Below are 21233 nucleotides of genomic sequence, written 5' to 3'. Positions count from 1 at the left end.
CAGAGCCTTCGCAGCCGGCGGCTGGGGCAGCGCGCCTGGTCCCACCCTTGGGTCTCATTAGCTAGTTTCCGCGTCAGGCCCGCCGCGAACTTGGCAGGCCTCCTCGCGGTGTTCGGGGACACTTTGTGCCGACAGCCCGGGGCCGGGCCCTCCTTCCTCCCGCCGGCGCGGCCGGGCCCGGGACACCCCGCGCCCTCCGCGGGGTTTGGGGAGCTGCGGCCCAGGTAGCCGCAGCCCGCTTGGCCACGAAGCCTCCGCGCCCTGTCCTCGGTCCCCCTCCCCGCCCAGCCCGGGTCGCTCAGTGCGCTCCTCGCCCACAGACTGGATGTCCACTCGGGGGGGGGGGCACATTTCGCGTAATCAAGAAGTTCAGGAAGATGCTGTGGCCTATTTTAAAACAAAGCCCAATTATTAGCCCCACGGCGGCCGTTGATGTCGGTCCGGTGTCAGATCCTCTAAGAGCTGCGCACAGCCAGTGCCGGAGGAAGTCAGCCGGGGCCCTGGGAGACCGGCTCCGGAGCCGCCCGACACGCTTTGACACGCCCATCCTCACGCCGCCGCCCCCCCACCCCCGCCCCCGTCCCGACTCATTCCCGTCCTACTGCGTAAACTGGCCAACGATCGGGGTCTCAGTCTCCTCCTCCGTGAAATGGGGGTGACTACGTGCTTGGTGATTCTGCAAGGGTCGCAGCGATGTCCGTGTCTCACCTCTAGGACCCCACCTTCCGGCAGCCCCCGCCCGGGCCTCGGCCCCGCCCCGGGGCGCCCAAGCTCACCGCGCGGCGCTGGCTCCAAAGTGCGTCACGGGCACCGGCCGCGCTGCTCCCGCGGCCAGGGCGAGGCTGGCACCCAGCCAGCGCGGGCCGGGCCAGGGGTGCCAGGCCGGCTCAGGGGCGGGGACCGGGAGTGAAAGGCGCTCTAGTTGCGCAGTCCTCGGCGCGCTGTTGGGGGCACCCTCCGCGGCGGGCATCGTGCCAGGGACCAGCCCCCGCAGCCGCGGGGCGCGCGGGGCTGCACTTTCCCTTCGGCCCCCCTCGTTTCCTCCCGCGCCGCGGCCGTGGCGGAGATTTCCTCTCGGGGAAACTACGCGGATCCTTCCCGGGGCTCCTCGCCCCGCCCCAGTTCTCCGCCCCCTCCCCTTTGCTGGGGAGCGGGTGCGGGCAGAGCCGGGGAGGTGGCGGGGGGCCGCGGAGCCACTGGCCACCAACTCGCCCGGCCATGTGACGCAACTCTCAACCCAGCAAACCCCGGCGCGTCCTGGGCCCGCTGCCGCGCCCCGCCGCGCCGCGCACCATGCTCTTGCCGGGACCCGCGCGCCCACCGCCCGCGCCCCAGCCGGCGCAGCATCCCGGCCTCCGCAGGCAGGTAGAGCCACACGGGCGGCTCCTGCGCCTCTTCTGCTGCACCGTCCTGGTCTGCTCCAGAGAGATCACGGCGCTCTCGGACTTCTCCGGTAAGAAGCGTCCGCCGTCACGGTGCGCCTTGGCGCGCCCAGGTGAGCCCCCCCCGCCAGGGGCAGTCGCCCGACGGGGCTCGCCAGAGTTGGATTGAAGTTGGGGTGCGCTCATAGCCAGTTTTCTTGCCTGTTTTGAGCCCTTAGCATATAGGTGGCTGTGTGTGGGGTGGTGGCAGGGGAGCTCCCGGGGGCCCTACCTGCCTGCGGAGGTACATCATCCACCCCCAGATGGAAGGGTGGGTCATGTATTTGGAGTTTGTCCCCGCGCGGTTGACCTCAACCTCCTAGCATCAGCCGCTCGACTCCGATGGATGCCTGCCTGCAGGCTGGAGGCTCCCTGAGCTGAGCCTCCAGCCGCCCAGCACTGGGAGGTACACGTGCTGTGGTCGGAAGGGGGCACCGGGGGTGCCACCCACACAGTCCCCTGCGCCCCAGCCAGTCTCCAGACACCCACACAGGGAGACAAGCCCAGGGCTCACCTGACCCGAAGTCTGTGCCACCTGGTCTGAGGAAAGCCCCAGGGACAGAAGGTCGGGTGGAGAGGTGAGCAGCAGCTTGCAGAACAGAGTGGAGACTCAGGTGGCAAGAGCACTTTCTGGGCAGATGACAGCTACCGGAGCCGCCTTCCCCGTCCCCCGCTGCCCTTGCCTAGTGAACCGAACATCCTCGCAGCTGTGACCACCGTGGTCTCCCTCTGGCGAGCCTTCACCCTTTGCCAGCTCAGGAAGCCGCGCTGAGCCCCATCTCCCGAGTTCCAGCATCGTCTGTGAGTCCAGGCTTTGCACGTTCCTGGGGGGCCCCGCCTGCGGGGTCTTTGGCATTGAAATTGTGGGGACGGGAGCCAGCCCCCAGTCCTGTGCAGTAGACTGACCAGTATGTGGCAGAGAGCACTGGCAAACCAGAGGCTGAGTTGGGTTTCTAGTTCACTCACAGAGAATGTCATTGTTAGCCGAGAGTTCTTAGGTCAGAGGTTCCTTTCTCTGAATATTTAATATCAAGGCAGAGTTTCTACTGAGCAAAGGAAGCCAAGATATGCCTATTTGGCAAGCAAACCGTCGCCTTTAGAATTGAACACCACAGGGTCAGAGCACCGGGGTAAATGTGCTAGGGAAATGCTTTTCCAGTGCTATTGACTTTTTTTTTTTGTAATAGAACTTTCTTGGCTGCTAGAAAAGTTCTCTATTTGCTGATCCGAGCCTCAGAGAGCAGTTCTGAATCCAGCCCCCTCGGGCTCTGCACGCTGTGAGGGGAGAATTGAAAGTGGTCAGGCCCTTTCGGCTACACTGTTGCAACTGAACAAATATTGCTTTAGGTGAACTGCGGGCTGTAACTGTTGGATTGTTTGCACAGATTACAGGCACTTGTGGCGTCTGGGGTTACCACCCAAGCCTTGAAGTGTCCACATGTAGCAACTGTTACAGACGGTGAACTGAGCTATGGAATGGGCAGGCCGTGCCCCAGGGAAATGCACGCTTTGATGCCTGTTTTCTAAATGACATACGTGGGAAAAGGAATTTCCTTCAGCTCTCGGTGGGAACCCCCAGCGCAGGGTTTAAAGCTCCGGGCCGGTGGTAGGGGGTGGTACTGCTGGACTCATCCAACAGCCTCGCTCTCCAGAGACCTGCAGGCTACGGAGGAAGGGTCAGGGGGCCTGGGGCAGGGGGTAGGAAAAAAAAAACCAACGTCCTCTCGAACCACAGACACACTCAAGTCGAAGTCTAAATCCTATGTTGTGTGGCATCTCGAAACGCTAGAAAAGGCTTGGGGGGAAAATGCAGCCTCTCAAAGCTGATTAATTTGACCCGAAACTTAACGAACCTTTAGGGGCCTCCTCACCACGTGAAGCGCAGCCTTGAGCAAAACCCCTAAGCTCCAGAGACCACAGGCTGAGTGTCCAGTCGAGTCACTTAGCTCAGGCAGTGAGTCTGGGTCACCTGACTCCACCCCACCCCCACCCCCTCCAGGGCCCTCCAAGCCTGGTGCCGGCTCCCCCGGGGACAGGCTGCTCTGCTCCTTCCTGTGAACTTGGACATGTGAGTGTGACTGTGGCCTCTCCCCCCAGGGAGACTTACAGCTGTAAATCCACGCGGGAGAACAGCGGGCAACGCCGACATCTGTTCTTACAGACGAGGGGACATCAGACACCGACAGCGAGGGAGGCTGGGCGAGCTTGGGACCCCTTCCACCCTGCGAGGAGGGGGCGGAGGAAGGACGGCGTGTCCACCAGAGAGAGAGAGAGAGCTGGGGCGTTGGGGACCCGGGCTGTCTGCGGGGGACAGGGCTCGTCCAGAGCGTCACAGAGCAGAGTCTGGGGAGTCACTTCAGTCTTTTCGGCTCTGCTAGGGCCTTCTCCTGGGTCACTGATTTTTTTTTTTTGCCCTGGGGATTCCAGCTTCGCATCTCCCTCTTCATAAGCCAAAGGGTGCAGGGTGCCCCTGCCCCGATGCGCTCGTGACCTGTGCTGATGGCCTCCAAGCTTGCTGGGGGACAGCCCCCCCACACACACCCCTCCTCCCTCCTCCCTGAAGATCCCGAGGTGCCGCAGGGCTGCTGGAAAAACACCCGTCATCACTGCATTCAAAGCGCATCCCAGGGAGGCCGCGGCAGCCCGCGCAGTCAGGGCCTCTGGTCCCCGATTCCGCTCTCCCGGGCCCTGGGCGCCCGTCCACTTTCCTCCTTGGTGTGGGGCTCTCTGCTTTACACTGCATCCCCACATTGGGGATTTGGCTTGAGAGGTCAAAACTGATCACAGATTGAAAAAAAGAAGAAGAAAAAGAACTATAGCATCAGCATTGCCTTTGCCCAGACACAAGGCAGGGGCTCGGGCTGAGAGGAGGAAGGGGTTCCGTGTGGTTCTGGCCGTCACGGGCAGGGGCCCTCTCTCCACCTTTGGCCCGGCCCCCGAGAGCAATGCTCTGCTGGGTCCCTACACCGAGCTTGCCATCCCTCTGTTGTTGTTCGGGTTTTTGGTGGTTTTTTGGTGGCTTTAATCTCTGTTTTCTCTCTGGTGAGGGCAGGCAGGGTCTTCTCTCCCTGCTTCTTATTCTCTCTCCTGTTCCTTTTCTCTCGTCCCACAGACGAGAGTGATGGGTGGGGGTGGGGGAGGAGAGGGTGGGAAACGGTTCCGGTTCCCACTCGGATTCCTCCGTGGAAGTGGCAGCGTGTGTTTACATGTGGGAAACTGAGGCAAGGGGATGAGGACCAAGGAGAGCAGGTGGCCGTCCAACCTCCTCTGCCCCAAATGTCCCCGGACCACAAGCCAAGGTGACTGCGAGGTGGCAGCTGCCCTCGTCCCTGCGGCAAATAAAGCCCCTCAGGCGTTGACCTAGAACTTCAGAATGTGGGAAGATGGCATTTCGGTTGGTTCGGGGCGAGGGGTGGGGGCTAGGTCCCTGTGGGGGGGGTCAGAATTGCCCACCGAAGGGGCAGTGACCCTCCCCGGGCCTGGGGTCTCCCTGGTCTGGGGAGATGCAGGCCCTGGCCTCCATTTTAAAGCCCCCGGGCCGTGCGGGTGCCGGCAGAGTGGGGAACCCCGCTCTAGAAGCATCAGCTCATCCACAGGAATGTGGGTGTGACCGGTGTCCCTTCACTTCTCTCGTGGGCTCACAGCCACAGTGTCCAGGGTGGCATCATCCTGGCTGTGCATTTGTCACCGAACCCCAGCACACATGTGCACACACATGTAAGGGCACACTCATGTCACCTCGTCCCTTCATTCAGGGACTGTCTTCACTTTCAAAACTTTTATGGTGTGAAAAGCCAGCTTGAACCAGAGACGAACAAATCAAACGTTGGGAGGTGCTGTCCAGCCGCCACAGAGGACAGGGGAAGACCACGCGCCTGTCCCTGCCAGGCTGCTCCTGTGGGAAGGACCCGTGTTGGGACAGTGACCTGTGGCAGAGGGCAGTCGGGCAGGCGGGCGGTCCCATCAGTGATGGCTCCTGGGAAGGGCAGGCTGGCGAGGGGGAAAGTCGGCTGAGCACCGCATGGCAGGGTGCCCCTCGCAGGAACCGGGGGTGGTGGTGAGCGTGAGGCACAGGTTAGCGTGAGTCCCGGCCTCGGAGCGGTGACCCGACCTCCCGAGGTGCCCCCCTGGGGAGCCGGGCTGCGTGGGTGCACGTGTGGGCGCCGTCTGTGAGCTCCCGGGGTGTCCGGCACGTTTCAGCTGCGCACGGAGCAGGCCGACCTTGACCTTTTCCGGTTCCCCCTTCAGCATCTTTGTCTCTCTCCCTGCAGAGAGGAGGCCTGCCCAGGGCCACCCCGCGGTGCAGGAGGGATGGGCTTCGACTTCTGTTCTTTTCTCTTTTCCATCCTACAAGGAGTTGTTTTTCTTATTAATAACATATTGATTGACAGTAGAACAGTACATAATTCATAAGTAAATGTACATGTGTTGGAGATGTGTTCTCAGAATGTTCTCACTGATGTTTCGTGATTTTAAAGATTTAGAGGCCCGTGGGCTCCTCCAGTCACCTGGTCAACACCTTCAAAGTTGTCAAAAAGGTGCCCCTTTGGGGTGACGCATGGGGGGGCAACTTCTACCCTCCGGTAACTGCCTGCCCCCTACCTTGCCCCGACTCCCCTCCCACAACTGCTACGGGAATTTAGAGGCAGGACTCAAACCCAGCACCCGCCTGGATTCACAAATCTGTACCCTTATCGTTCAAGCTAAGTAATGGCCCCGGGAGGTAGGGGCAAACAGACTCTGAAATCGTGTGATACCAGGTCACTATTTTAATGATGCTGGTGTGTTTGTAGTTTTCTGGAAGGAAATAGCTGCCCTTGATAATGCACACTGAGACGCACCGAGATTTAGTCCTGGAAGGAGAACCTCAGGTGGGACGGGTGGCCGGCCACGGGACTAGTCCCTTCTCTCCGAGCTTCTCCTTCCCCCCGGGGGGGGGGGCGCCCCCAGTTCTGCCAGCCCTTCGCCAGCGCCTCTCTCCGCACCACCTCAGTTAAAATCCGGCCCGGCGTAGACGGTGACTGCTTTACTCAGCTCCCCTCCGCACAAGTAAGAGAAGCTGGTGAGTTAAAAACACTCTCAGTGCATCAAGCACATAGAACATTCTGCACCAGGCACAGGTCTGCAAACTTCATGTTTATTGACTCACTCAAAGCCTCACCACCCTACGAAGGAGACATTATTACAAGGAGTTGGAGAAATGGAGGCAGAGAGAGGCTGAGTAATTTCGGAGGCTTTGAACCCAGGCAGATTGTCTTGTACGACAACGAGTGAGTTATGAGTAATTTAGAGCGATGCCCCCCACTCTGCGACGCTGATCGTTTCATCCACCAGCCCCCCCCCTCCGCCCTGACCTGCAGGTGTCGTCCGCCCCACACCCTGTCCAAGGCAGCACCGGGCGGCCCCAGGGACTGACCACAGGGTAGAACCTGCAGTCCGTCTGGACACTCGGTGAAACGGGCGTTCTGAAGTCACGTCTCCAGCAGAGCACCAACGGCTGCTGAGGGACATGCCACAGACACTCTCTACACACAGGAAGGAGCAACCGAATCCAAGGCCTGGCTGAGGAACAAAAATGAAGTGGACTCCAAGCCCCGGAGAGGTCAGCGGGCACTGACCCTGTGGTTACACAGGGGCCTTTCAATGGCCTTTACAACCGGGATTTAACAGGCCCACGAGGGTGAGAGACAAGGCGTCAGAGTGGCGTGCAGGGGGGCCTTGGAATGAGGATTCCCATATAAAGCCAGGACCTGGGCAGGACCAAACAGTCATAAAACTGTGGGAGGCAGGGAGACGGATCGGCCTTCTTGCCCAGAAAGACGACAAGAAAACTTGTCTCAGCCTGGGCTCGGGGTTGCAGAAAAAAACAACCCCCTCCCCCCCGAGAATGTCACTGCAGGTCTGCCTTTTCAGCAGCCTCGGTTTTGAATTGGCATTACCTGCACCAGGAAATCCAAGCTGAGAAGCTGGCCAGGTTGTCCCAGGTTGGGTGTGCCCCAGGGCCCTGGGCAAAACCAGACACACAAATACTCTCTGCATAGAGACATCATCACCAACACAAACCCTGCAAGGTTCTCAGAGGCGAACTGCTGCTGCCAGGAACGCTGGATCCAGCACTACTGCGTATGAGCCGCGGTCAGCAGTAAAAAGGGCAGTCAAAACAGTGGAGGGGATGTAAAACAAACATAGATAAATAAAAGAGGGAATCTAAAACACAAAGGAGGAATGAAAGGCTGTAAAGACTGAGTGGGCATTTTTGACAAAGAAGCAAGTATGTCCACGAACTGCGCTACCACTACCGTAGTGATGGAAACTACATTCATTGAAATTAAGAGCTGAATGGATGAAGTAGTAGACTAATCTGAAGAGAGAAACAGTGAACTGAAAAGTAAAGCTGGAGAAATGATCCAGAATGCAGCAAAAGAGGTAAAGACTGAAAAAATATATACAGAGAAAAAGGTTTACGTGTCACGGAGGAGAGAAGGAAGGTCCAGCATTTATCAGCGTTCTAGAGAGGTTAGGAAAAGGAAGCAGAGGCAGCCCTCAAAGCGACACCATCTTGGAGTCGATTTTCAAGAATTAGTGAAAAATTTAGATTCAACATTCCAAGCAAGTGAAATAAAAACAAATTTACGCCTATTTTACTGAGACCATAAAATACTAAAAGCAATGTGATAGTATTAAAATAATCAAAGAGAGAAAAACATGATGTATAAAGTTTGCAACAACAGTGACAGCTGGAAGCCAGAGAAATATTTTTCAGGTTCTGAGGGGGGAGAAAAGCAGCTATCAACGCAGAAATGTATGCCTCGCTAAACTATCTCTGAGAGCCGGTAGCCGTGTTCACCGCACTGAACCCTTGCTGAGAGAGCTACTGAAGCACGCGCTTCGTGGAGAAGGACACCGAGTCGAGGAGGAAAGACCGAGATATGAAGGAGGGAGGCGGTGAGCACAGGTGCGGAGCAGCTTCTCCTGCATCTCACCCACACCCTGCTGTCTCCCTCCGGAGAGCGGGCCGTCCCCCTTTGCCCTGGGAGAGGCGTCTCTGTGACGCCCTGGGTTGGCTCAGTGCCAGCAGGGGGTACTCAATGCCCCTCCCAGGAGACTGCCCAGTGGTTGGTTCCGTGTGAAAGAACAGGAAGTGTCCAGTCTCTTTGGTGCCAGAGGCTGTGCTACGTATGGCTACTCGGATCTGGGAAAACGCCCATCTCGGTGGGTTCCCGGCTGCACATCACCAGAGCTGGAGGACGACTAATCGGCGTGGCAGGTCGCATTGTCCACCTGGCTCCAAACCACAGAGCTCGGAAGCGAGGGCTTGGGAGTGCGTCGCAGGCTTCCCCGGGCAGCCCTGCCCGTGCGTGGCCTCCTGCGTGTCTGCACAGCCGTGTCCCAGGCTCGCTCGGGAAGCGAACCCTGAGCGTGCCCAGCAGGGCAGTGGATGCGCCTCAAGCCGTGGGCGGAGCTGTCCCCACGCCCAGAGCCAGGCAACGTTCAAATGCCCAACGCAGGCCCCTGGATCTGAAATGTGTGTTTGCAAACTGTCTGATTTCATGTCTGCCCGAGGTGTCCCGTGAATACAAATCGCCTCATTTGGAGCTGGAGGGGCAGGGAGGAAGAGAACGAAGGAAATCTCGGGAACAGGTCTTTAATTCGGACGGGTGTAACAGAACGTAGCCCGCTTCCTGTCTGTCAGCTGCCTTTGGTGGTTACAGACGAGCCTCTCCCCCTGCCACGTGGGGGCGGGGTCGCGGTGACATGGCCCTTTCTGTCTGCGGGGCCTGCACCGGGCCTGCCCCCCACGGCCTGCGGGCAGGGGTCGGGGTCTGAGAAGAGCAGGCTGCCCCTGCCTGTCTTTCTTTCTCTCGGTTTAGGAAGTTTTTCACTCTTCATGGGAAGCGGCTCCCGAAGTTCTCAGACTCAGGAATCACAACTCAGTGCACCGCATCGTTTGGCACAAGCGGACGCGGCCACCAGCCCTCCCCCCTCTGCCCGTCCTTCGGGAGACGCAGGGTGGAAAACGGCAGGGTGGAAAACGGCAGGGCAGCCTTGAACCTGGAGGCCAGTTTCTACAGCTCCGGGGGCCTATGCTTAAGGAGTACGCACGGTTCTATGGACCCTCTTCTATGAAAAATAGGTGCGCTGGGATCCGAGTTCAGGCCGACACACCTCCTTTTGCCAGTGTGGCAGTGGCGTTAAGGGACATTTTTAAACACCTCTGTGCTCTGAGGCTGGAAGGCTTGAACACAGCTGCCAGCGCCAATGAGGCCAACGAGGTGAGGGCAGGTCGGCGGGCCCCACGGCCTGGGCGTGAGCAGGGCCTGAGGCTGCAGGACACTCTGCCTGGGTGGGTCACAGCGTACTGGGCCCGGTGTTGCAGAGCAGACCTTGTGGTCTGTTCGCCTCTTTACACCCCAAGTTCAAGTGTGAAGGCCTCTCTTTTCTGATTTACCTTTCTTTCTTTGGAGCTAGGTACCCCAGGATTTTTTCCAGGGTAATTTTACAATATATTGTTTTATGGCTCCTGAAAGCCATAAACCCACACTCTGAAGCAGAAGGCCTGCTTGTCTGTCTCAGACGTCTGTGTTTCTTTCCAGGTGTTCCAGGCAGGGGAAGGGGGCCGACCTTCCCCAGTAGTGCCAGGTGGTTCCGAGAGTGCAGCTCTCCGCCCTGGGAAAAGTTAGCTCACCCAACGTGTAGTCCGAAGCACTGGCTTTCGGTCCAGGGAGATTTTGCGCCCCTCCCCCCCGAGGATGTTCGGCAGTGTCTGCAGGCAGTTTTATCTGTCACAGACAGGGGTGCCTGCCCCAGGGGATGGAGCGCAGCAATGCTGGGGAACGGGCTGCCGGGCGCAGGACAGGCCCCACACAGCGAGCTGGCCCTGGAGCTGGGGCCGGGGGGTGGGGCTCGGCCAGGCCAGCCAGCTTGCCTCATTTTGCTTTCTACACGTTTGGAGCCTGAGGAAGGGGGCAGCTTTTTTAAACACCAGAGTCGAGTTTGGCAAACCTGGAGATGTCCCCACGGTGCCCCTTCAGGCCAGCTGGCCTTGAGCAGCCGCCCCGACTCACGCACACGCAGGCACATCAGCAGGCAGGGGAAAGCCAGCCTCACTCTTCCAGCCTCACCGGACGCCTGCACACTGTCTCCCCCGGCCAACCCCCCCCCCCCCCCCAGCCGAGTGGAACCTGCCTATGTCCTCGGCCCTTTGCCCTCCTCCTTTCAAGCTCAGATATTCGCCGTCGGTAATGCCAAACCAGAACACCCTCCGGAGAGGCGTTCGGACCTGATGTCGGCTGCTCACCTGCAGTTCGAGGGGCCGTTTGCCTGGCGCCTCCGTTATTTCAGCCTCACGGGACAATCGCGGGTGGGGGAGACCGACTTGAACTGTGAAAGGGAGAGCAGGGGAGTCGGGGCCCCCCAGGATTCACCCCACTCTCCTCCCCTCTGTCCCTGCGCTCACCCGGCCTGCACCCCTCTCTGCAACCCCACCCAGCTCTGCACACCCATGTGCAGACAGCGTCCAGTGCACACATCTGCGCATACATGCACACGCATGCACACACCGCACAGGCAAACACGCACACTCACACGGGCACACGCCCACACATGCTGACATTTGTGTGAAGGGTTGTACTCGCCTCTGTGCCGCATGGGAGGCTCAACTCAGAGACAGGTTCAAGGGTCCCTCAGAGCGCTCGCTCGCTGTGCAGTGAGTCTGCCCGAGACGCCTCCCTGTGGCCGTCGTCCACCCCTCCGTGCCGGACGCCACCCACCAATCAGGGCGGGCTGAGCGCCGCTGGAAGGTCCCTGTGAAGTGCCCCTGTCCCCCTGCTCAGAGGCGGCCAGCCCCCCACTGCCAGAGCCTGCTGTCCCCAGCACCCCCTCTTGCACACAGGCCACTATTCTAATTAAAATATTTTTACTCTGCCAAACAGAGGAGATGTAGCGTTGTTTCCAGAACGGTGAGCGGCACCAGCAGGAATGGGTGTGCGGCACTTGCACAGGCTCGTGACTCAGTCCATCTGAATCTGGGCACTTTAACAGTTTTGTCCAAAAAAACACACCTCTGCCGTGTGGCTCTTGGCGCCCACGAAACCCACAGCAGTCAGAACCGTTTCAGATTTAACACTGAAGTGGGCGCCGCAAGCGTGCCGTCCCTCGGGGGGCGCTGCTCCCCTCCTCACACCCTCCCTCGGCGGCCGGCAGAACGTGGGTCTGCGACTCTGCTCACGTCCGCAAATCACAGCGCCGTCCCTTCGCGCCCTTCCCATAAGGCTCCGTGTTCCTAAGCCAAGGCCGGTATGTCTTTAACATGGACGTGGCTTCAAGCCTTAGAACGAGACTGTCCTGACAATGCACCTTCCTTATACAGAAACACACAGAACACGCACAGCTGTGACTGTCCATCCATCTCTTTCTGTGTAGCGCACACATGTAATGAGGGTGTCCTCTTATAAGAGCTTCTCTTTTTATTTTTAGAGAGAGGGAAAGGAAGGGAGAAAGAGAGGGAGAGAAACATCAGTGTGTGGTTGCCCCTCGCGCTCCCCCTACTGGGGACCTGGCTTGCAACCCAGGCCTGTGCCCTGACTGGGAATCGAACCAGCGACCCTTTGGTTCTCAGGCCGGCACTCCATCCACTGAGCCACACCAGCCAGGGCAAGAGCTTCTCTTTTTGTCAGCACAGTTGTGACACTGCGGGACAGCAGTGACGGTCCCGAGCGCCTTTCCTCCCGGGAGCAGACGCCTTGATGACCAAGTGGGAAAGCCCTTCAGTGAGACAGTCCCTCCTAGGAGGTTCCTTTCCGGGCGGCGAACACGGGCTTTTCTCATCACGTGCTCGTTTAACTGGCTTTCCCTCTGTGCTTCCTCCTGCTCTCGTCAACACAGGTTGCACTGCTTGTTAAAGATCTTTAAAAACCACAGAACCGTAGCCAGCCCCGGACTCCACCGGCCCGTGAACGGCCAGCTGCTCTGGGCCGGGAGGTTCCTTGCCTTACCCGCTGCCCAGCGCCAGTCCACGTTGAGGGCTTGGCTTTTAGCCGAACCAGTCGTCTAGGTCCTACGCTCAGTGCCACCGGTCCTCCGCAAAACGACCTTTACTTCCTTCCTGCTTTCCAGAACATTCTCTTAAAGGCCTGGACAGTCCCTGAAGTTAAGGGTTTTCTTCATGGCGGGTAACGCAGCATGGAGACCCCCCCCACATGCAACACGGGTCATACCGGCCTGGGTCCAAGGTGAAGTCGGACCGTGAACTCTTAAGAGGGTCCGTCTCTGGAAATGGAGCACGGGTGCCCCCCCATGGACCCAGGTTGTCACCGCGAGGAAGGCCTGCCGAAGGGGACACCTTAGCTCATTGATAGCTCTGCCGGGTGTAGCACACACACACGTGTACATATATGCACACACGCGCACACACACCAAGGGGCCTCTGGCCCTCAGAGGGCAGTCGGACAGAGGCGTGCAGACCAAGCCCGGAGTGCAGACTTCCGTGGCCAAGTGGAGAACGTTCTGGAACGGGCCACCCGTTACCCTCTGCTGTGAGGCCCGCAGTGAGCGTCCGCTGTGCCCCATCCGTCTCCATCCCCCGCGTCCTCTTTCCTGGGGAAGGGGAATAACTAGGTGGCATATGTGGCGTCTGGGGGTGTTGACCGAGAACCTCACTTAGAACGGCGAATGTGGGTGGTTCGGCTCACAGGTCGGGTCAAGAGGGCGGTGCTGGGAGCGAGGGTGGAGATGGATGTAACCGCCGGCACTCAGGTCGGCCGAGAGGCGCGGCGTTTCCTGGGAGCACCTGCGCTTCTGCGGGCTGCAGGGGAGCCGTTCACTGGCATCGCAGAAGCCGGGGCCCCGGGAGCCGGTCAAGCGGCTCTGGTGGCCGGCGCCTGGAACCTTCCTCGACTGGACTGCCGCACAGCATCACTGGGGAAACCAGGCACAGGGACCGTGCGTGGACTCTAGGACAGAAATAGGCTGTGACCCACACAGGGGGTGTTCAATGTTCTGGTGGCTGCCTCAGCGAGAGAAGAGGTGAAATGCGTCCCCACCGTACGTTGCGTCCAACCCAATGCACCCAAAGCGTCACCATCGACGTCGACGAACACCTGTGACAATAGTCGCGTGAGGAGGCGGGTGCTCTTTCTGGCTCACAGAGACTGGGAGTCCAGTGCGGGTGTGGCCTGCACGGAGCAGCTCGGTGCCCAGTGGCCACGCGGGGCCGGGCCTCCGGGCCGAGCAGCGGTTTCAGGAGGCTGATGGGGGTCCAGAAGTCTACAGCTGGGCAGAGGCCAAGGTCAAGGGCCAGGGTGGGCAGAGCCTCAGGTCCCACCTCTTGGCAACGGCCAGGCCTGCCCTGGGAGGGACCAGCAGTGGGCGCCTCCGTTGCCCCTCGGGAGCGTGGCCTCCCCAACTTGCCTCCCTGCCGCTTGGACTGGGTCCTCCCATTCCCTCCAGCCCCTGTGCCGAGAACCCTCCCCAACTTTAGTCCTTGTGACTGGAGGGGACTGCGGGGGGGTCACCCCAACTGGGACAGAACCTGCCACCAGGGCGTCATGAGGACTGTGGGTTCAACCTGTGCAGACCCGCTGTGGGGCCCAGTCGCTGAGCCACGCGTCTGCCTCCAGTGGCTCCTGCTGCCTCGGAGGCGGCTCTCCACATGGAGAGCTCAGGCCGGGCACAGGGAGGGGCTGGCCAGCATGTCCCCAGCTTACTAGTGATGGCACAAAGATCAGGCCCAGAACCGCGCTCCTGGTTCAAGTCCCTGTGCTACCCTGGGATCAGCTCCCAAGAGGAGGAGACGGAGGGCCTAGAAAGACCCCAGCCCAGAACCTTCCTTCACCTGACAAAACCAGGGCTGGGTGTGCGCAGGGGGGCCAGGAGGGCCCTGCACGCACTGGTTTAGGGGCTTGCAAATATGTGTTAGAGAATTTGCAAGTACGGAATCTGGGAATCATGGGGTTCGCCTCTGCCCACTCACGACGCACCCGAGTCAGGTTTTCCCCAACTGTGCCACCCCAAAGAGGCCCGAGAGGCCCAGAGCGAGAGAAAAGACCCTGGAAGGCAGTGAACAAAGCAGGCATCACGGGCTCGTGGTGACAGGTGTAACTGCTCAAACGTCGCTGTGGTGGAGTCTCTGAGATAGGACAGTGGGTGAGACCCACAGGGTGAGGTGAGGGCAGACCAAGGTGCCCCGGGCAGAGGGGGCAGGGAGCTGGGAGGGTAAATGAGGGCCCCGGGGAATGAGGGGCGTGGGCCCCAGGGGCCACTTGCCCGCTGAGCCTGCTGGGCGGGTTGGCCAGCCCTGGGCCGGTGTGCAGTGTGCTGGGCCTCTGGTTTGGATGAGCGTGAACTTGGGGTTAGACCAGCCCTGCCGTGATTTCACACCCACCCAGCCTCCCCTCTCCTGTGAAGTACAGGGAAGGAAAATGCTGCCAGCTTCCTTAACTTAAGGCAAAACCAAAGAAGGAGTTCGTGCACGGACCTGTCCAGAATGCTCCCCTGAACCCCCGTGGAGGGGCAATGGGTACAGCCATTCCCAAGCACAGCCTGTTCACACCTGTTTCAAGGTTCTGATAACTGCTCAGGGGAGCAGAGCCCGCTGGCCCCGAGTCCAGCCATCGCGACCACGCTACACATGACCACGCTAAGCTCTCTGAAGTTTCCCGCCTGCTGCTCTTGCAACTCCGACCCTGGAGTCAGAAACAGTTTCATTGCCGTGAGCGGTGAAACCCTGCGTAATTTTCCAATTAACTGACTAAAGCCCCAAATGCATGCCCTGAAGTCTTCCTTCCTGCCAGGAACGTGTCTCTCGGCCCTTGATCGGCCCACACATCTCAGAAGTGGGCAGAAGGGCACCCAGCAGCCCGGAGCCGAAAGGCACCTGCCCGCCCCCACACCTGCGGGCCGGGCCCTCTGGTTGGTCAGCCCCCGCAGGTGCTTCTGAGAGTCTTTTGTTGGGACGGGGATGGAGCCACCAGCCCGGCCAATGCCAAGCAGGAAAGATCGAGTGTAGATTTCATATCTGCATTTTAAGTGCCAGTAAAAAGTTGCATTAAGTTATCAAATGCACTGCACGCATACCTCCCTCTCCAGGTGGCCCTGGGGTTTGGGGGGGTCACTCTGCATCCCAAAGTAAAGAAACAGTGATCATGGGGGGGCGCTCAGGGCGAGTGGGGGTGATCCAGTTACTTTTAAATGGACCTCATCCAGACAGGGCGCACGGAGTAGGTTTTTGGGCTTGACACCCGGCTACCGACCGCGGCCTGGGTGCGCGGGGATGAGATCTGAAACCTTCGATTGAAGGTGCTCCCGCCAGAGAGGCGTGTCCAAAGTGAAACAGCGACTGTGCTCACAGGATGGTGATTCGCTCCAACGCATCGTGTGCCATGTGCCGAGAAGTGTTTCCAGTGTCTATTTATTTATTTTTAGAGTCACAGGGGGAAGGGAGGGAGAAAGAGAGGGAGAGAGACATCGATGTGAGAGACCCTGACCGGTGGCCTCTCCTATGCACCCCGGGTGGGGACCTGGCCTGCACCCCAGGCCGCGCCCCGCCTGGGAATCGAGCCTGGGACCTCTCGGTTTGCAGGAGGAGGCCCCACCCACTGGGGCCAGAGCGTTTCCGCCCCGTGGACCGGCCTCTCTCTCTGGGCCTGTGTATTTGCATGTATGCGGTGAGCGAAGGAGCGAGTCCTCTTTGTGGGGTCTGGGAGCCGCTCTCCGAGTGGCCCAGGGGAGGCCTCCCGGGGGCGCCCCGAGCACATCTGTGAAAGCGCGGCCCCGGCACCCGCCGACCTGGGCAAACCATGATGCAAATGTGAACTTCACCTGTGGTCTCCCCGGGGGTCTTTGTCCTGAGGCCAAACCAGGTGGGGCGGGCAGCGGGGATTCGGGGGCTCCTTGTCCCTGCCTCCTTTGGGGCCCGTTTTTCCAAAGCTGGGGCTCCCTGTCACCTAACTTCTCACTCACTCCACCGTGGTGGCCGGGTCGCCTGCGGCTGACACCGGCCGCACCCGAGTTTCGGTGGCAGAACAGGACAGAGGGCGGCCTCCTGCTCAGGCCTCGGCCCGACCTCACTGGAAGGCAGGGGTCTGTGTTCCGTGCGGTTCCTTCCCTCACGCACCTCTGCCACCCTCTGTGTCCCCAGAGTCTGTCCTGGTCCCTCATGTCTTCCACATGCGGCAACAGAGAGAGAGAGGGAGTGGGACATCACTCGGGGCGAGAACGGGAGACCTGCTGGCGGCTGATGTCACCCTGCTCTCCTTCCACGGGCCGCGGCGTTGCCGGGGACTGAAGAGTGTGCCCCTTCCTCCCTTGGGCTCCGGAGGACCCTGTGTTGTCCCTGCCCTGGGGTAGACGCTCGGGTCACCTCTGTCCTCCTCAAGGTGGTTTTGGGACCAGGATCTGAGCTCATGGCGTAGGACTGGTAATAGTGACCCCCGGTCACCCCTTCCACAGGGACTCACCGAGGGAACCTCGGAAACGGGCCAGTGGCCATCGCTCTCTTCATAGTCAGCCTCCCGGTTCACATTTTCGGGCCGAACCCGGGACTAGAGAAAGGGCTGCAACCATGGCCCAAGCTCTCTTTCTGAGCTTATGCTCCTGGGTGTGGGGTGGCCCCCATGAGCCCCCCATCTGCTCGGGGGCCTGCCCTGAGCCAGCCACGCTGACTCACCGCTCTCGCCCTCGGCCCTGGCCAATCCTCTCAACACACTGGGCAAACAAAACAAAAAAAAAAAACCCACCCTTTTCTGGAAAAGAACCTTAAACATGTAGCAACACCTTTGAGTATTTGTGAACAGAAGGGTGCAGTCTCTTATCTGCGTATTAATGGGGGGGCACTTTATTTTTTTAAAGGGGGGGAGGCAAGGACAATAGAATTGAATTCCATTCTCTTCCCAGAAGCAGGGTTGTGAAACCAGCCCCTGGTGACAAGGGGACCGATGCACGGCATCCTGTATTCGGAGTGACTCAGGCGGCGGGCGGCAGCTCGGAAACCGGGGACACCCGCGTGGCAGGCGGGCAGGGGGGGCTTTGGCCTCAGGAAAGGAAGAGAGGGAGAATTTCAGCCTGTTCCACCTCTTCTGAATATTAGTAACTTCTTAAACCTTAATTGAACAAAAGAGTGAGAGGGGTGAGGAAGGGAGGGAGGGAGGGAGGAAGGGGGAAGAGAGTCCCTTTGTCTGCAGTCCCAGCAGGGACCTTTCTGGGCCGAGGGGCGGCTGTGGTCCTGGCGCTTGTCCCTGCGCTGACCGTCTCACAAGCCAGCGAAGCTGGATGCACAGGGCAGAGCGGGCTGGCGGGGCAGGCACTCGCTCTCGGCACTGGTGGTGGATCTGGGTGAGGTCATGTCTTCAAGATTTACCAGCCCCAGACCCCGAGTTGTGCAGTGGCTGGTGGGACACACCCGGCCCGTGAGGTCACTTCACCCTCACAGTGAAGCATGGGGACACAGCTCAGGGAGGTGAGGGTCACAGGGCCACGGTGCCGCAGGTGAATCCCGGTGTGAACGCTGGTCTCCACTCCTGCTCCCGCCAATCACCTGCCCCGAGGGCGGGTCCTGCATCCACACAGCATTCTACCCTTGTGGGTCTCTGCCGCGCCCCGCACCGACCCCGTCTGAGGGGGCTCAGTGCAGCCTCCCTTGGGGACCCCTCGCCTCCTCCACACCACCCACGATGCTTCGTGTGCACAGCGGTGTTGGGCAGGTGCAAGAGGCCCCCCCGCCCTGCGCCCGCTCCCGGTCGCCCAGGCTGAGCTGCCTGTCCGTGGCTCTGACCAGACCTGCAGGGAAAGAGCCGAGTTTGCCTGGTGTTCTCTGTGCGTCGCAGCTTCGTTTGTCCCCAAACCTCCTGTCTCCCCCGTGTGACACCTGTCCTCCTGTAGAGCACTTGGGGACCCACCCACGATTCTTCCACAGTCAGTCACTTACATCCTGGCCAGGCTCCAGGTTCTTTCTGCACAGATGGGTTTTCCTGTGACTGAGACGGGGCCGGCGACCCCCAGACCGGCTTCCCGTGTCTTTCCGAGGACAGCATTTCCTCGGGCGGCATTTCCCGAGAAGTGCCCCTCACCTTTAAACGAAGGACACCCTGAACGCCGGCGTTCAGACTGCTCGCGGTTTCCCCAGCCCGCACTCTCCGGAACAGCCCTCTGAGGAAAGTTCAAGCCGTGGAAGCTCCTGCCAACGTGTGTGGGGGGATTAGCCAGGAAAGAGGGTATCTTGGAGGTAAATGCAGGCCCTATCCAGGCCCTGGGCCGTGGGCCGAGGACGGGTCTACGCCTTCCCCCACCCCCGGAATGTAACACGGGTCACAGCGCATGTCCCGGCCACCCCGCCCACGTTCAAGGGCCGGTCTCTTAACTGAGTGCACCTCAGATTCTCCCAGGGCAGCAAATATTTGCCCGCACACACCCAGCGCGTGTGAGAACTCTGGCCCAGAGCGTGGAGAAAAAAGGCGCTTTCACTAACCCAGCCTGGTGGGACGCTTGGCCCACAGACACCGCCAACCAGACGTCGCATTTGGAGTCGGTCTTTACGAAGGGTCTCGTGTGAACTGGCCAGGAACCCTAGGCGCTGGGAAGCTGAGGACTGGGGTCCGAATGTGTGTGCCCGCCGCCCAAATTCGGGTTGTGAAGTCGTAACCCCGGAGGGTGATGTTAGCCAGTGGGGCCTTTGGGGTGTGCTGAGGCCCTGGGGGTGGAGCCCCCATGAATGAGGTGCACTAATCACATCACATCAGTGTCCTGAGAGAGACACCTCTCCCCGCCCGGCGAGCCCTGGCTCCTCCACTGGGTGAGGACCCAGCAGGAAGCTGCCAGCTCCAAACCAGGGGACCCGACCTGTACCTGACCTTGCTGGTGCCTCGACCTTGGACTTCTGGTCTCTGGAACTGTGAGGACTGAATCTCGGTTGTTCATTGGGTCTGCGGTCTTCTGTGACCGCAGCCCAAACAGTCACAGACACCAGGGAATGCGGCCACGGTGCCCGCACGTTGGAAAGAGCACAGGTGCTCGAGGGGAGGCCAGACAGCGTCAGCCTGGGAGCGGCGGCTGTCGTCGGCCCCTTGTTCAAGGTCAAGCTGGGCGGCCGGCTGTACCTTCATCCCGGGAGACGCCCGATGCAGAGGTTGTCTTTCTTCTCGGCCCGGGCATATTTCCAGTAAGCCCCCTACCCCCGCCCCTCACCCGCTCTGCCCTGGCCACCCCTGGCACACGTCCATCATCTGCAAGGTGCCTCGCCCGAGGCACCGCCTCCCCCTGCAGCTGGAGCGCGTGGGCCCTCTCCTCCCAGAGGTCCTGCTGGCCTGGGGCGGCCGAGTCGTCTTTTCAACTTTTGTCCTTTTAAATGGACTTGCTTTTTAAGAGCAGTTGTAGGTTCACAACCAAACTGAGCAGAAAGATCGGAGGTTTCTCATATACCCCCCTCCCTGCCCCAGCGCACAGCCTCCTGCTGTCCCCAGGGTGGCTCATTCGTTATGATCGATGGACCTGCACCCATTCATCGTCATTGTCACCTGGAGTCTGTGGCTGACGTGGGGCCCGCTCTTGGTGCCACGAGTCCTGTGGGTTTGGACGAATGGATGATGGCAGTGCCCACTGCGCACCTGCTCTGCCCTCCAACCCCCGGGGTGCCAGCTGCGCCCCCGCATCCCACCAGACCCCGGCAGCCACTGCCCTTTCCATGTCTCCACAGCTTTGTCTTTTCTAGAAGGTTCCTACGGCTGGAATTGCGCTGTGTGCAGCCTCGTCATACTGGTGTCTCCCACTTAGTCACGGGCACCGAAGGTTCGTTTGTGTCTTTGGTGACTTCAGAGCCCCCCTCTGTCGTGCTGAATGTGTTTTGTTGTGCAGACACAGTGTGGGTTTGTGAAGAGACGTGGACTGAGCCATGAACGCATTTTACTGCCGGAAAATCTGCCTCGTGTGAGGAGCAGCGCCTGAGATGGGGCTCCCCTGCCCCCGCAAAGTGCAAAAAGGGGGATCCCCGTCTCAGGTTGCTGCATACTAGCCTTGAGCTTCTGCCTCCTGGGTGTCTGTCAAAATATGATCTTGCCCCCCGCCTGGAATAAATGGCCCCGTGGAAGCCAAGCCCTGACCCCTGGAGACAGAGAGAAGGAAGGTGGAGGCCCCACTTGGCGGAAGTGCCTTCTCGCTCCGACCCGCCCATGGCTCCACAGCCCTGTGGCCTTGTCCTTGCGTCCATCTGGCCGGAGTGCACAGCCACACCACAGACAGGACGCTGACGTCACTCTCCTAGGATGAGTTTACTGTTCGGCCTGCCAGCCTGCCAGCGTGTGCTGGTGGGGGTGGGTGATGGGCAAGACTGTTTGGACTGCGAGTTGGAAGTGATTCAAGTGGGGGAGTACCAGCCTGGGGGTGCTGGCCTGGGGGCAGCCTCAGAGAGACCCCGTGCTCCTGGTATGGCTGGGACGTGGTCCTGGGGTCCCACAAAGGAGGCTAGAGCTCTCCCAGGTCACAGCTCTACCAGGACCTGCCTGTGTCCCCTGCTGGACAGCAATGACCATCTGCCTGGTGCCACCTGGGGCCAAGCAGGGAACCCAGAGTGTGAGGATGCTGTCCCTTCAAGCAGGACCCGGACTCCCATGCCTGCTGCCTGGCATCATTTAAGGGGACTTTGCTTCTCTGTGTCCCTAATGCAGGCAGGTGCTGGTTTCTTGGCTGCCTGACAATGGCCCTCGTGTGTGTGGCCAGTGAGCGTGCCCCGCTGCACCTTCAGGGTGCTCTGGGCTGCCCGTGGGACGGCCCAACACCAGACGGGCTCGGGCGCTTTGACCCCGACCTCCAGGGAAAGCCAGATGG

General features: G+C 60.1%; 2 protein-coding genes across 13 annotated transcripts in view; one reads left to right on the top strand and one right to left on the bottom strand.

Moving 5' to 3' along the window:
• The window catches only part of URB1 (URB1 ribosome biogenesis homolog), a 61015-nt gene extending 59239 nt beyond the window's left edge, over positions 1-1776 (bottom strand). For 2 of the 6 annotated variants that reach the window (XM_053657965.1, XM_053657968.1), the window contains exon 1: positions 603-755. The gene's annotated coding sequence lies outside the window, so the exon portion shown is untranslated. Of the gene's footprint in view, positions 1-602; positions 859-1653 lie in introns of those variants that run through there. The other 4 variants (XM_053657966.1, XM_053657967.1, XM_053657970.1 and 1 more) reach the window with 4 other exon arrangements.
• EVA1C (eva-1 homolog C) overlaps positions 932-21233 on the top strand; it is a 57289-nt gene continuing 36987 nt past the window's right edge. The window contains exon 1 of one of the 7 annotated variants that reach the window (XM_053657978.1): positions 932-1495. In XM_053657978.1, coding sequence (XP_053513953.1) covers positions 1294-1495 — 202 coding nt within the window. In that variant the 5' untranslated portion in view covers positions 932-1293. The remainder of the gene's footprint in view (positions 1496-21233) is intronic. The other 6 variants (XM_053657977.1, XM_053657973.1, XM_053657972.1 and 3 more) reach the window with 6 other exon arrangements.

The sequence above is a fragment of the Artibeus jamaicensis genome, unplaced genomic scaffold, assembly GCF_021234435.1.
Source record: "Artibeus jamaicensis isolate MK-2021 breed Jamaican fruit bat unplaced genomic scaffold, CSHL_Jam_final scaffold_474, whole genome shotgun sequence".
NCBI classification, from domain to species: Eukaryota; Metazoa; Chordata; class Mammalia; order Chiroptera; family Phyllostomidae; genus Artibeus; species Artibeus jamaicensis.
Note: the sequence above shows the minus strand (reverse complement) of the source record. Positions and strands in the feature narration are given on the sequence as shown.